This window comes from Populus euphratica, unplaced genomic scaffold (assembly GCF_000495115.2).
Source record: "Populus euphratica unplaced genomic scaffold, PopEup_1.0 scaffold3.1, whole genome shotgun sequence".
NCBI classification, from domain to species: Eukaryota; Viridiplantae; Streptophyta; class Magnoliopsida; order Malpighiales; family Salicaceae; genus Populus; species Populus euphratica.
In genome coordinates, this window is record NW_011499847.1 from 1,962,319 (window position 1) to 1,977,009 (window position 14,691).

At 33.8% G+C, this 14,691-nt stretch overlaps 3 protein-coding genes and 1 long non-coding RNA gene across 6 annotated transcripts in view; 1 reads left to right on the forward strand and 3 right to left on the reverse strand.

Moving 5' to 3' along the window:
* Positions 1-1,398: 1,398 nt before the first annotated feature.
* LOC105141130 (PI-PLC X-box domain-containing protein DDB_G0293730-like) lies at positions 1,399-3,409 on the reverse strand. Its single transcript, XM_011048246.1, has 2 exons — positions 1,971-3,409; positions 1,399-1,704 (listed from the first exon to the last, which is right to left on the reverse strand). The coding sequence occupies exons 1-2, from the start codon at positions 2,914-2,916 to the stop codon at positions 1,679-1,681; spliced, it is 972 nt and encodes a 323-aa protein (XP_011046548.1). The 5' UTR covers positions 2,917-3,409; the 3' UTR covers positions 1,399-1,678.
* Positions 3,410-3,904: 495 nt separating this feature from the next.
* Positions 3,905-4,663, reverse strand: LOC105141135 (uncharacterized). The gene is made up of 2 exons (XR_845321.1): positions 4,256-4,663; positions 3,905-4,154 (listed from the first exon to the last, which is right to left on the reverse strand). It is a non-coding gene; the product is annotated as an uncharacterized LOC105141135 (long non-coding RNA).
* Positions 4,664-7,148: 2,485 nt separating this feature from the next.
* On the reverse strand, positions 7,149-11,789 carry LOC105141140 (tRNA-splicing endonuclease subunit Sen2-1-like). Of its 2 annotated transcripts, XM_011048275.1 has the most exons (5): positions 11,656-11,789; positions 8,263-9,003; positions 8,043-8,095; positions 7,692-7,705; positions 7,149-7,253 (listed from the first exon to the last, which is right to left on the reverse strand). In XM_011048275.1, the coding sequence occupies exons 2-3, from the start codon at positions 8,979-8,981 to the stop codon at positions 8,050-8,052; spliced, it is 765 nt and encodes a 254-aa protein (XP_011046577.1). In that variant the 5' UTR covers positions 8,982-9,003; positions 11,656-11,789; the 3' UTR covers positions 7,149-7,253; positions 7,692-7,705; positions 8,043-8,049. The 2 variants fall into 2 exon arrangements, with proteins under 2 accessions (XP_011046577.1, XP_011046569.1); XM_011048267.1 differs by lacking the exons at positions 7,149-7,253; positions 7,692-7,705 and having other exon boundaries at positions 7,818-8,095.
* A 1,778-nt stretch (positions 11,790-13,567) lies between these two features.
* LOC105141153 (translocase of chloroplast 120, chloroplastic-like) overlaps positions 13,568-14,691 on the forward strand; it is a 4,663-nt gene continuing 3,539 nt past the window's right edge. For both annotated transcript variants that reach the window (XM_011048288.1, XM_011048294.1), the window contains exons 1-2: positions 13,568-13,803; positions 14,195-14,682. In XM_011048288.1, coding sequence (XP_011046590.1) covers positions 14,211-14,682 — 472 coding nt within the window. In that variant the 5' untranslated portion in view covers positions 13,568-13,803; positions 14,195-14,210. The remainder of the gene's footprint in view (positions 13,804-14,194; positions 14,683-14,691) is intronic.

Consider the following 14,691-nt stretch of genomic DNA (forward strand, 5'->3'; position numbering starts at 1 on the left):
GTTCAAGTTATTTGCACTCTCCTTCAAATAACTTATTTTTTCGCATTTCGGTATGCTTGGTTGGCTTGAATAGTAAAGGCTTATATTATTGAAATCTATATGACCGTGTCATGCTTTGGCACGTGTTTCAGCAAATCCCAGGCACCCTTTTGGTGAAAGCATCATTACGGCACAGAGTTAACCCAGTTCCAGGTTCCAGCATAGAGATATACTCTTTTTGTCTCTTTCTGTCATATATACGGCCATGGATGAGAGAAGTGATCTCGTTAATTTGAATATATTTACGACAGAAATTAGCTGCAGATCCTACTTCTGTATTTTGTTAAATTGGTGTTTGCTGGATCAAAGTTTTTATGACTGGCATGTTGAGTGAGTTCTTGAGCTATTTTGGGCACGAGTATTCTAATTGATAATCCAACAATCAGAGGAAACTCTGTGATGTAAGTTTCATATAGAAAAGGCCACTCTCAGCTAAATTTGGTCAATTTCAGCCATGTATAATCATTTAGAGATTTCATGAACTCGGTACCTCAGGTGTGGTTTCTTGATAGGTTACCACCATGAAATTTTTAAGATAGAATGCTTAATGGTGAAAGCTATTTCCTATCTCTATAGTTCATAGGTTCACACAACATATGGACTATGAACTAGATAGACTGGTACTAACCTTTTTTATTATGCATTGGTTCACATAACATATGGCCTATGAACTAAATAGACAGGAACTAACCTTTTCCATTATGCATCCTATCCTTAATAATTCCAATGGTGGTAGCCTATTGAGAGGAACTGTGAAACATATGAGGTGCAAGTTCATCAAATCTCTACAACTCGTGCATGGCTGAATCAGACCGAAATTAGTTGAGACATGGGACATTCCTTTTTTCTTGCAAAACTTGTGTCAAAGCTTTCTCTAATTGTTGGATTCTCAATGAGAATACTCCTGCAAAGGATTACTGTTTTGATTTTTCATAGTTGGTATTATAAACTCTTGGACTTTTTTTGGCAGGAGTATTCTCGTTGGATTAGGAGGAAACTTTGATATGTAAATTTTGCAGAGAAAAAGCCCGCCTTTAACTAAATTGCATCTGATTCAGCCTTGAACAAGTTTTTAGGGATGTGATGAAGTCAGACCTTATATATGGTGTCTTGATAGGTTTCCACCATGAAAAAGGTGAATGTTAGTTTCTTCCTGTCTAGTCAGAGGTTGACACAACTGATTGTATACCGTAGGCGTAAACAGTGACAAGCTTTTACTGAGTTGTAATGTGGTGTTTGTATGCACATTATTTTCCTTGTAGTGTCTGTATCTCAGGATTTCTTTGTTATTTTCAATCTTCTATCATCATCAATTTGCTATGCTGGCCTGTCCTCTCTTCCATTATAAAATGGTTGACATTAGGCAAATCGTCTATGCTAGAAGTGGTGTGCATTCATGAAAAGTTTTCATACAGTTTCAGTTTGAATAAGAACTTGTGGCGATAGCAAGTGGACCAAACCTGCTTAACATGTCAACCAACAAACACCTTGTAAAGTGGTGGTTTCTATAATAGCTTGTTTTCCTTTTCGATTTGAAAACTCTTTAAATTTCATCATTTTACAAAGTAGTTTTCTACATGGGAAGTTGTGATTGGGCAATAACAGTGACAATCCAGCTCAATCCATCACATTACAAGTATCAGCATATTCCCAGAGTGGGCAGGCCTTCAAAGGTAAAAGAGCAAGGTTAGAAAAAAAAAAAATAAAGAAAAAGGAACAAGTATGCCAGCCACAACCATTTACACAAGCCCTTTATACATCATAAACAAATAATTTAGCATACGTGTAGACAAACGAACAGTTTACCCCATTAAGGACAACGGAGCAAATTTCAGCCACCCAGAAATTAATTACAAGAGATGATGACTCGTAATAGAACTCGATAAAATGGAACAAGAACTCAAGAAAAAAAGAGAAATTTTAAGCCTTCCCTTCAACCCTTGCCCGTGTCAATCCAACACATGCATCGACAAAATCCTCATCAATAAAATCAGTGGAGAAGATCTGCAACTTATCAGAACATCCCTTTGAGAAACACTGTGCTATGAACAACCTAGCATATCCATGAATCCGGTTGGTCACAGGTTTAACACATACAATTGGGTTATCTGCTTGTGGTGTAACAGTATTCTCCACTCTGTAAAAGTATTTCCTTGATGAAACCGGTGGCTGTTCACTCAAATACTTCATGTTGCTTTCAAATTTTGTTGATGGCAAATCTGTGTCAATCCAATTGTCTTTCAAATAACCAGCACTCCACAACGGGCTTCCATGTTTCGGAGCTGGTGATTTCCTTGGCTTCCATACACAGATTACCCTCTTCGGTAACAATTCCGCAATTGTTTTGCCAAAAACACTATCGTCCTGATGGATCAGGTATTCTCCAAGCTGTTCCTCCAAGTACTTGTCAAACTCTGGAGGATCCTCTTGGCCAAACTCCGTCCTGATCTCAAGAATTACGACCTCTGACTCAGTTTCTAACAGGAATTTCTTGAGGTGTCGAATAACAACATCAACACTATATGTTGTCAGGATTCCATGGCAGACCCGACGGTCTTCCTGAACCCGAATATCAAAAACTCTGGTTCCTACACAAAGCTGACGGTAGATGGACAAAGACTGACATTGAACGAAAGGACGAGTGATCAATGGGATGCCAATCCTATTAGTAGCAGAATCATGGGTTCCAGGCCATACAATTTGGTTTATGTGAAGTTTCTCAGGGTTGAACCCAGCCATCCAATTCTTCCTGTCTGATGGACGATCATCAGAACCTGGATATGTTTCTCCAGAGCTTTCCTCAAGATCAACCAAAACCTTCTTCTCAGTTAAGATTTCTTTACGCTTTTCAATCTGTTTAGAGATCTGAGAACCCATTTTTCTATGTCAGAGATGATGATGAAGAAGAAGAATGTTGAGTTCTTCCTCTTTTTTTTTTTTTTTCCTTGTAGCAGGCACGGCAGGCTTTATTGCACAGGAAAAGAATTGGTTTGTGGGTTTTATTGCGCAGCATTGTAACGTCAATTGGATGTAATTACCATCCAGTTAAGACTTCTGGGAATATAAAAAACAGATTAGGAAGATTATTTATTTGCTTCCATTGATTTTTTCTCAACAATCTTGATTATGACAATGACATGCTTTTTTTCTTTAATTTAGTTGGTTGCTTTGCTTGCATCATTGGTGTAGAGTTATAATCGAGATAATATTTCCTTGGTTAGTCCACCTGTGTTGCCTTCCAAATTTGTTCTTGAGGTTTGTTGGTCTGCACAACTCCTCTACGCATGATCTGTTCTAAATCCACCAGGGTAATAGAGGTTTTGCCCTTGATAAGCTACCACATGGCAGCAAAAACCACAGTTACTTGTACCACGCTCAATCATCCATACACACCTTATCAAGTATGGTTTAACCACTAAACGTGATTAGGGGTTTAATCATGTCCATAATTGAACGTAATTGTCCTCTTCCATCAACTTTATTGAAGATGAAAGGAGTGGGCCATCTATTAATTAAAAATCATGGATCATCTCTTCCCCGTTAATCAATCAATAACTATTTTCTTCGCATTGTTGATGCTATGTAGCATGGCACCTCATCAATGATGTCCTTTCCAAGGTATATTTCCATAATTCCATCCCTATCTTCTCATAGGCCAGGAAACTCTTTACTTCAAGAGATCAGGCAATCAGATAACCACAAACAACTGCTTCAAATAAAACGAAATAAATAAAAAACAATTAATAAAGGAATAAAAAATAAAACGTGCTATGCGCGAAAAAAGTCAAAAACAGATACCAGCTCCATAGCCCACATGGTAATACAACTAAACGAGTTGAACGGCATCATTGAGATAAGTGGAAAGGAACTAGAAAGAGATTTTCTATGAAAGTATTAACAAGTCATCTGGAACTTGATAGGAGACAGACGACGTCCTCCCTCCTACCTTGCTAGAAAATTGCTATCTCTTGTCTGAATAGAGATGCGGAACACGAGAATACGAGGACCAAAGACAAGCAACTTCCATTGAATCATGTTACTACTGGTATAAAGTGTAAAAACCATAGACTCACAGACTTCATAGGAATCCAAAGCATTGCAAGATAGATGTAACTCTAAGAAATCAAGGAAGGTAATTGGTTAGTGTTTGAAGCAATGACAAGCTTATAGCTCAAATTATCAACAAAAATAATTATTAATTAGGCGTAATATCTACCTCCTCTTCCATCTTTGGAGTCTATTTCACTGACTTAAATTCTGCAGTTCCTTTGAAAATCAATTCATGAATATGGATGAATGAACTTGCCAGAAAACAACAGGACAACACAACAATGCCCATCTCACTAAAGCAATAAGAACATCTAACATGGAGAAAATCCCAACTAATTAAGTAGCTAAGAAAATGAAGAGGTAAGCTAGTGTTTGACAAGGTAATCGAATGCCTTTGCGTGATAACAGCTGAAGAGAAGAGACTGCTTGTGTGATCTGGGATTGATCAGAGATGTTAATGAATGGTTGGGTTATGCAAAGAAGGTTATCGGCGATGTGTCGTTGGTGGGATCGGAGTGAAGTTTTGAGAGACTGGAGGGTTTTGGTGGAGGGAGAGAGGGCATTGAAGAGAGAAGGAACCATCCGCCGAGACAGGAATTTTTACTGTTCTAAGCTATTAAATAAATATATAAATATTTGTTAAGATAAATTATTATTTTATGTACAGTTAATAGTAAAATTTTAATTTAAATATATTATTTAAAAAATTTAAAAATAAATTTAAAAATATATAAAATTAAAGTGAAAGTGGGGAGTTATATTTTTTAATATTTTATGAAATATAATTTATTTATAATTGAATCTAAATTGATATTGTAATAACTACTCAACTGAAATAAAATAATAATTTTATATTAATTAAAAAATAAAAAAATTAAATTTTTTTCTTTCTCAATTTTTCCTTTCTTTACTTGATTTTTTTTTTAAATTAATGTTTTATAAGTTAAACTTTGTAAATTTATAAGGTTATTTTTCTATTTTTTTTTTGTTTTTTCCTAACTTTTCTCTTTCTTTTCCTTTTTTTCTCTTTCTAATATGCTTCTGCTCAGTTTGCAACATATAAAATAAAGGAAGAGATGATTTATTTTATTTTTAATGGTAAATAATTATTTTACTTTAAGTGAGTCGTTTTACTTTTATTTGATGGTTTTTTTTGTTAACACCACCAAACCCCGTTTATTCTAAAATTTTATTTAATATATTTTAAGATTCCTCGTAAAATTTATCGAATTGAAAATTACACTTGATAATATAAAACTAGTAAAATTATGATTTTTCATCAAATTTCTGAATTTCTCTAAAAATTATGAAATTATAACTTAAAATAAAACATCATAGAAGACTCCACATAAATTTTTGAATTTTTTTAATAACTCAATTGAGAATTATAATTTTTTTTATATATAAAATTAGTCAAAAAGATATTAATAAAATCTTAACCTTGGAGCACACCGAAACCTTTAACATGCCTTCACCCCACCCCTAGTTGTAGTGCTATGAAATGGTGCATTTTGTTCACCTTGAGAAGCTTAGGCTGCCGTATAATATCAGCCAGGTAATCGGTCTCTAGAGATCAAAACATATATGGTTAGGCGAGGTCCTAGCATGACGAGTGAGGTGTTAAAGGGCTTGAGCTGGGAGGCATCATCACCAACAATTGTGAACATATGGTTCGCTATGGCGAAGAAAAGTAATTGGAAGGCTGCAACGTTGATGACTCAAAATAGGTTTGACACACTAGAGTTTTTTTTTTTGAGTTATTTTATTTTATTATTATTATTCTACCTGGGCTACAGCCCAACGGAGCCTTGTGAAAGGCTCCGCCCCTGGATGGAACCATGTGGGGGTGAGCAAACGATGTGTCTTTCTTTATTGACGGGGGATGGTGGTGGTGTTCGCGCTTTGGGTCCGGTTAGGTTGGCGTCGTAGGTGGGTGAGCGGTTGACGGAAGGAGGGGACTTTAGGACTTCGGTGGCCCTGGTTAGTATACGGGTAGTATTTTTAAAAAAAGCTAAAATCGTTGAGATTTTAACGATACCGTAGCGCTGTTTTTCAGGAAAAAATTATAAAATAATAATTTTATGTTAATTAAAAATAAAAAAATTAATATTTTTTTAATTTTTCTTTTCTTTTCTTGATTCTTTCTTAAATTAATATTTTATAAGTTGGATTTGATAAATTTATAAGGTTATTTTTCCATTTTTTTTTGTTTTTTCCTAACTTTTTTCTCTCTTTTTTTTTTCTCTTTCTAATATGCTTATGTTCAGTTTGCAACATGTAGAATAAAGAAAGAGATGATTTATTTTATTTTTATTGGTAAATAACCATTTTACTTTCAGTGAGTTATTTTACTTTTATTTAATGGTTTTTTTTGTTAGCATCACCAAACCCCGTTTATTCTAAAATTTTAATTAAATTTTATTTAATATATTTTAAGATCCCTCGTAAAATTTAAACTCAATCTGATGGTCGAATTGAAAATTATATTTAATAACGTAAAACTAGTCAAGTTGTGATTTTTCATCAAATTTCTGAATTTCTTTAAAAATTATGAAATTTTAATTTAAGATAAAACATCATAGAAGACTCCACATAAATTTTTGAATTTTTTTAATAATTTAATTGAATATTATAATTTTTTTAATACATAAAACTAGTAAAAAAGATATTAATAAAATCTTAACCTTGGAGCACGCCGAAACCTTTAACATGCCTTCACCCCACCCCTGGTTGTAGTGCTATGAAATGGTGCATTTTGTTCACCTTGAGAAGCTTAGGCTGCCGTATAATATCAGCCAGGTAATCAGTCTCTAGAGATCAAAACATATATGGTTAGGCGAGGTCCTAGCATGATGAGTGAGATGTTGAAGGGCTTGAGATGGGAGGCATCATCACCAACAATTGTGAACATATGGTTGGCTATGGCGAAGAAAAGTAATTGGATGGCTGCAACATTGATGACTCAAAAGAGGTTTGACTCACTAGAGTTTTTTTTTAATTATTATTTTACCTAGGCTACAGCCCAACGGAGCCTTGTGAAAGGTTCCCCCCTGGAAGGAACCATGTGGGGGTGAGCAAACGATGTGTAATTCTTCATTGACAGGGGAGATGGTGGTGGTGTTCGCGCTTTGGGTCCGGTTAGGTTGGCATCGTAGGTGGGTGAACGGTGGACGGGAGGAGGAGACTTTAGGACTTCCGTGGCCCTGGTTAGTATACGGGTAATATTTTTTAAAAAGCTAAAATCGTTGAGATTTAACGATACCGGAGCACTGTTTTTCAGCAAAAATTCATCTTGATTTTTCACCAAAACTAATAAAGTGATGCTTTCCTGAGAAAGCTACACATTGAGTATTGCGTGCCACATTTTCTAGATGTCAAATGCTGCAGTCGGGTTCCAAAAAGCATGGCTGTCATGGCGAATATAATTTTACTCACTCGTGCCTAAATTCCACCAACTTCTGCATTTGATGTCTGGCTTCACATTATCACAAGCAAACATCTGTGGGTTTATGTCAGGGTGCACGGAAATAGACCAAGCCATATGCATGCTTGGGAGGTGATGGCAATCGTTACTTGTAGCATTATACATCTATTCTGGTGAAGCTTGCTTGCCTTTCAGCAGCCACAATTCATTGTTAGCATGTGTCTGCAGCTTACAATATATATTTTGATGAACTACTTGTAGAGTGCACTGTTTTCGATTCTAGCTTTTGAGGTGACTGCACTGAATAAAAGGGACATGCAGATACAGTGATGAAGAAATTGGCTCCATTTTTTGTATTTTGCTCAATTTTCAACTTGGTATTGCTGTTGTGTTGTGTGATTAACTGGTCTAAAACCCAACACTGTGGCTTTATCATTACATGCCCTTTTCTTGTCTTAAAGCATCTAATGAATGATAAAGCCAACAGATCGGCTTTTACACCTAGTCAGACTGGACTGGAGACATTTACACGTTGCTTAGGCCATCACAATAGGAAGACCAGCTCCATGATCAAAACTTGACTTGCATGTTATCAGGCATGAAAAACAGACGATTATGAATTACTTGCACCAGCAATCACAAGCATTATAAAAGTAGTTATAGCCAAAATACTTTGCACATTCAAACCAGATACTCTGTTTATGCACAGAATGACAAAAGCAAACCAGATATTTGAAAGCACATCTTACTTCGCTCCATTTTCTGAGGCTTTCTTATCATCACGGCTTTGTTCTGGACTCCATCTCGTGATTGTGCACTCCTCAACAGAGTATCTCTCCAAACAAGATGGAGAGATAGCACCGTGACCATGTTTGTCAACATTCAGAATTAACAACGTTTTCGCAACACTTCCACAAAGTCTAATAGTGCAGTGGAAATCAGACCACACCCTCATTCTCCCAGTATCCCCTTCTGATAAAACAATCACAGCATATTCTGAATGTACCAAAGATGGATGATGCCGGTAAGCAACGAAATCCACGCCATACTGTAATCCTGGTCTGAGAACCCAATTTTTCATACGAAGATGAGAATACGCCCTATAAAAATCCGGGAATTTTTCCTTTTTCAATTTCATATACAACCACAAACCTAAATCATTTTTAACAAAATTATCTTCACCAGCAATCTTTAGACATTTTAAAGAATAACACAAATAAAATGCTTCCTCCAAACCCAACTGAAACCATTGCTTTTCTTTCTCAGCTGTGATAATGGGTTTACCGAAACATGCCCGCGTGAGAAGCTCAGTCTGTTCTGTTTCCACTGCAAGAAGCACACTACAACCTGAGAGTGACGCACATGCATTTGACTGAAGAAGAGAAGATTGAAGCTGTGCGACTATTTCTGACATGGGATCTGCTAGTGCTTTAGCTTCTGCTCCTTTTCCTTTCCATCTCGGCCCCATTTTTTTAAGTACCCTTTAAAATCTGGACAAATGAAATAGATATATAAGCTTTAAGAACCAAGGGACAAAAAGGGAATAAGGTTTGAGGATTTTCTTACTTATCAAAAAGAAGAATTTCCCGGAAAATTCACCAGAAGAACTGCTGGGAAGAAAAAGAGAGGAATGGTTGCGGGCAAGGAAACCTTTGGTTTTTCTTTTTCAGTGCTCATCTAATTGATAAAGCTCGGCTACTTTTAAAGTGTTTCAGAGTACAAAGGACGGTTTTACCCTGAACCAACGGTCAATTATTAAAGCATATTATTCCAAGAGTACAAATTTCTCTCGGACATTATACCAAACACTTTATAAGCACTAACATGGTCACTACAGTGTACATAAATACAAACGAAATTATTGAAATTTGAACCCATTTGGGTAAAAAAGTACTGGGTCTTTTTAATCCACTTAATTGCAGATGGATATGAAACCATTGCCTAATTTAAGAGACTTCAAATATGCACTTTGTTGTATAAGGTAAGCTAGTGTCTGCCAAGGTAAGTGAATGCCTTTGCGTGATAAAAGCTGATGAGAAGAGACTGCTTGTGTGAGCTGGGATTGATTGGAGATGTTGATGAAGGGTTGGGTTCTGCAAGGAAGGTTTTTGGTAATGTGCTGTTTAGTGGGATTTGGGCTTAGTTTTGAGAGACTAGAGAGTTTTGGAGGAGGGAGAGAGGGCATTGAAGAGAGATGGAACCATGTAAGGATGAGCAAACGATGCTTTCATTCTCCATTGACAGTGGTTAAGGTGGTGGTGGTGGTGGTGTTGAAGCTTTGGGTCCAGTGAGGTTGGCATTGTAGGTGGTTAGGGATGACAATGGATACCCACAGGTCAGGTTTTGGTACTATCCATATTTGAACCTGAAATTACTATTCATACCTGATCCAAAACCTAACAGACATGGATTTTAGAAACTCAAACCAAACCCCATCGGGTCTCGAGTATATATCATACAATGCAATGATGCAAATATATATCATACATTCATTCCAAAAAAGGAAATAAAATTCTTAATATCACAATATCAATCCATGCCAACCTTAAAAACAAACATCCCAAAACCTGAAATTATCTATTTATTATTACAAGTGACTTGCCGCCTTGAGCTGGAGACCAACTAATTTATGTTCCTCTGCTTCTCATAACTTTCTTCTTGACTTTTAATCAAAAGTGATAAAAAAACCAAGCTTTAAATGAAATGGAGACCAACTAATTTATGTTCCTCTGCTTCTCATAACTTTCTTCTTGACTTTTAATCAAAAGTGATAAAAAAACCAAGCTTTAAATGAAATGGAGACCAACTAATTTATGTTCCTCTGCTTCTCATAACTTTCTTCCTTGACTTTTAATCAAAAGTGATAAAAAACCAAGCTTTAAATGAAATGGAAACGGTTAGAAACAACTCCCTTATTCATGTAAATAAAATAATGTTTTAAAATTACAATCCTCAGTACAAACTCGATTTAACCTAGTCCTCTAGTTCTCCATATATAAGGCTCTACAGCTCATTTTATTCCATCACAAGCTTTTTGAAATCTTTATTCTCTCTGTCCTTTAAGCTACAAAATGTCATCTAAAGTTGATATTCCTACTGAAACAAAAGCTGTTACTAAAGGAACAGCACCTCTAAAAGGAGCTTATATCCATGAAAAGGTTGAATACAAGGGGCTTGTTATATTTGACTTCGTTTTGAGGCTAGGTGCTGTAATAGCAGCTCTACCTGCCGCTGCCACAATGGGAACTAGCGATCAGACCCTTCCCTTCACACAGTTCTTCCAATTTCAAGCCAGTTATGATGATCTTCCCACTTCTCAGTAAGTCAATCTTTTATTGATCTTTAGTTAATACCAGGGTTAATATCTGCTTACCAGTTTTTGATACCACATTGCAGTTTTTTACCATAGATTTCTTGTCACGCAGTATTGAAGCATTGAATTCAGATCATAGAAACCATCTTCTGCATGTGTCACGCAGTAAAATTCAGATCATAGAAACCATCTTCTGCACTGACTGAGGAATTATTGATTACTGCAGGTTCTTTGTGATTACAATGGCAATAATTTCTTGTCACACATAACTTAATAGGGGTGGTTCATGAAGTCTCGTGACACATGCAAGTGACCTAGTTTGAGTCTCTATCATCTAAGGCTTTAGCTGTTCATTTTTCCTATAAACTGAAGCTTATGAGCTGTTACACCGAAGCCACATAAATAAATGGCTCAGAAGTTTTTAGCTTTTTCTCCAACATTTTCTAGTGACCAAAACAGATCAGATTCACCCTCCGCACACCCAGATGGAAACAAAAAAAATCACACCACAACTTGCAAAAACGTTACATTTTTTCAGAAACTCCGACTCTTGGCCTCAAAATTACAAGACCTAATCCGAGCTATAGATTACTTATTTTCTCAGCAAATCGTAAAACCAAATCTGACCTTCTATGCTTTAGCATCTCCAGAAAATTAATTAAGAACAAGATCAAATCTCAGGTACCATAACACGTTTAAACCGAACAAAAAAATAAAAAGAAAAATTAGAAACTCATAAATCTCAGCAGATCGAATAAAAAACAACAATAGTATCTCTTTTCAGTCTAACAAAAAAAAATCTAGAAAATTATAAATGGATGACACTTACTAGCTAGAAGTTGCTGCCTTGCTGGGGCTAGGAAGGGCGGGCTGCGGGACCTGCTGCTGCCGGCTGGAAACAGTGAGAGAAAGAGAGCGAACTGTGGTGAGAGGTCTAACGGCTGACGAAGAGATTTCACGGTCAATTTTCTATATATATATACTATGGCATTATTGTAACTATATCAAAATTTAAAAACATTTTTAATTCTAAATCTATCTATATATAAATAGATAGATAGATAGATAGATGAAATATGAAATAATAAATACTCTTGGGACACTGGAATGATTTTTTATATTTAAGGCGTTTGTTTCATAAAAGTAATTTTCTGGGACACTTACAATTACTTTTTAAGTTTTCTTACATTTATTTATTATTAAAAGAAACAGTTAATAAAAAATTGATTTAATTTATAAAAATATTTTATTTTTGGATTGAAAGTATTGTTTAGAATTTACAAGAAAGAAAGAAAAATATTGTTATTTATTAATTATATTAAATTTAGTTTTTATTTTTTTTATTTTTTTTTATATATTTTGTTTATAATTTTTTATTTAATTTTATCTTTTAAGATTTGATTTGATTTATTTTTATGTTAAATTTCATTTTTATTTTTTAATTAAATTTGATTCTTAATCTTTTAAAATAATTTATTAAATTAAATAATTTATTATTTTATTATTTTTTATATTTTTTTTATTATTGTTTTTATTTAAAATAATTTATATTTTATAATTTCATTATTTTTTAATATTTTTATCTTGTATTTTTTATTACAATTTATTTCATTTAAAATAATTTAAGAAATTTGATTTTCTTTCTTTAATTTCATATTTTTTAATATTTTTATATATTAAATTTGATTATTATTTTTTAATAAACTTAATAAAAATTAAACTATTAATAAGTTTTTTAACTTATCTTGGTATAATCAAATGTTAAAAAATATTTTTAATTTTTTATAATATTATCAAATATAAAAAATAATTTATTTTTTTATAAAAATTATTTTAAAAAATTATTTTTTAACAAACAAACAAATCATACACTCTCAAAGTTTTGACCTCGTGCCTCGGCACAATGAAATAAAACTGCATGGGACCCCCCTCCCTATAAAGTTATATTTTGTATATATATTTTTAATTTTATTTTTTAAAATTTAATTTAATTTAATTTTTATATCACCTTTAATTTTTAATTATTATTCATGTTTATTTTATAATTTTTAATTGAAATTTTTATTTTCAGATTTATTTTTTATTTTTTAATTATTATTTATTTTATTTAGAATATTTATAAAATTAATTTATGTTTAATTTTATCATCTTTTATGTTTTATATATGTTAAAAATGGTATTTTTTATTTTTATCTGTTTTATTTAAAATAGTATCATCTTTTATGTTTTATATATGTTAAATATGGTATTTTTTATTTTTATTTGTTTTATTTAAAATAATTTTTTAATTTTATCTTTTTTCAATATTTTATATGTCAAATTTGATTCATATCTTTTTAATAAGTTAAAAAAATTAAAAATTAAAATTTTTTTTTTAGTTTTTTTTATAATATAGTTAAATATTAAAAAATATTTTTAATTTTTTTTACATTACACAACTAAATATAAAAAATAAATTTATTTTCTATAAAAATCATTTAAAAAATAATTCTCAATAAACTATAAAAGTTTCTACCTCGTGCCTCGTGTTTTGAAATAAAACTACGTGGATTCTTTTATTCCTTCCCCTCCCTTTTTAACTTATAAAGTTTTCTTGGGCTTGAGGCCCTATATCTCATTTGTGAAATTGTATCTTGATCAGCCCTGTAATCATGGGCCATTATCGTTGCTCGACAGAAAAGGAAAAGAACAGAAAAATATTTGCCCTCAGTGAGAGGGGAGAGTATAAAAAGGGGTTACGGGAGGTGAAGAAAAGGATAACATCCCCGCGCTCCTATTCTCAACCTGATAACTCTTATCTCCTTCACTTCTCCTCTACTGCTGGTTAAAAGACACAGCTACTTAGCTTCTAAGAACTTACACTTTTAGTACAACAATACACACTGTCTTGAAATCCTATGTTAATAGAAAGAAAGAAAAGTTTTGTTCTCTTCCTTTAAGGACTTGGAACTTTCCTTATACACAGCATCCAACGCAGGTAAGTGTTGTTTCTTTTATGTCTCGTTTCTATGGCCTTTGCTTTCATTTCTTCCCAGAAACCCTGATAAAACGTTCTTGAGACCTGATTTTTTTCATGGGGTTATCTGCTTGTGATGTTTTAAATTGAATTAGATATCCATGGTTATACTTGCCTTGATTGGTTACAGTGAATTTTTCTTCTGATTATTGATTCCTTGTAGTGTTCTTTGGTGTCATGTTGTATTTTACTATTAAAGGTGTCTTTATTTTGATTCATTTATTGCCATTGAGTTGGTTTTGATTGACGGAGTTTTTCTTTGTAGGGAATAAAAAGAGTTGTTTTGTGATTATATGTCAGTCTCTCTATTCAATGGTTTCGTATTTGATTTTGTTGGAACTTTGATTTGCAGGTAAAGATTTTTGAAAATGGAAAATGGAATTGATAGAGTTGTCGATGCGACGCAATTAGAAAATAACATCAATGTTAACACTGAAGTTTCTAGGGATAAGGTGGAGGATAAATATGAGGTTTTGGGTGGCGCGGTGGAGGGAAAAAATGAGTTGTTGGGGGATAAGGTAGAGGAGAAGGTTGCGGTGGCGTCCAGTGAATCAAATGATTTGGAAGATGAGGTTTTTGTGGAGGCACTTGAGTCACCCGAGAAATTGCATAAAGAGGGAGTGAAGTTTGAGTCAGATGGCGGTGTTGAGAGTGTTGGTGACTCGAGTTTGGTGATTGGAAATGCAAATTTGGATGTGGGAAATGAAATGGAGAAATTTGAGGCACATGAGTCAGAAGGTGGTGATTCTGGTTCAGTAGTTGTCATTGAGAAATCAGATGTAGGAAGTGTGATGGACAAATTTGAAGAGCCAGTTTTTGTTCCTGCTGAGCCTGGGAATGATGAGGGTT

Bases quoted from the DNA above. Each gene is read 5' to 3' on its own strand.
- LOC105141130 (XM_011048246.1), bottom strand. From the start codon at position 2,916: ATGGGTTCTCAGATCTCTAAACAGATTGAAAAGCGTAAAGAAATCTTA. The intron at 1,705-1,970 runs GGAAGGCTTAAA...TTACCTTTGAAG, and splicing joins GACACGGGCAAGGGTTGAAG to GCCTGCCCACTCTGGGAATA.
- LOC105141140 (XM_011048275.1), bottom strand. From the start codon at position 8,981: ATGGGGCCGAGATGGAAAGGAAAAGGAGCAGAAGCTAAAGCACTAGCA. The intron at 8,096-8,262 runs GTAAGATGTGCT...GATAACATGCAA, and splicing joins GCCTCAGAAAATGGAGCGAA to GTCAAGTTTTGATCATGGAG.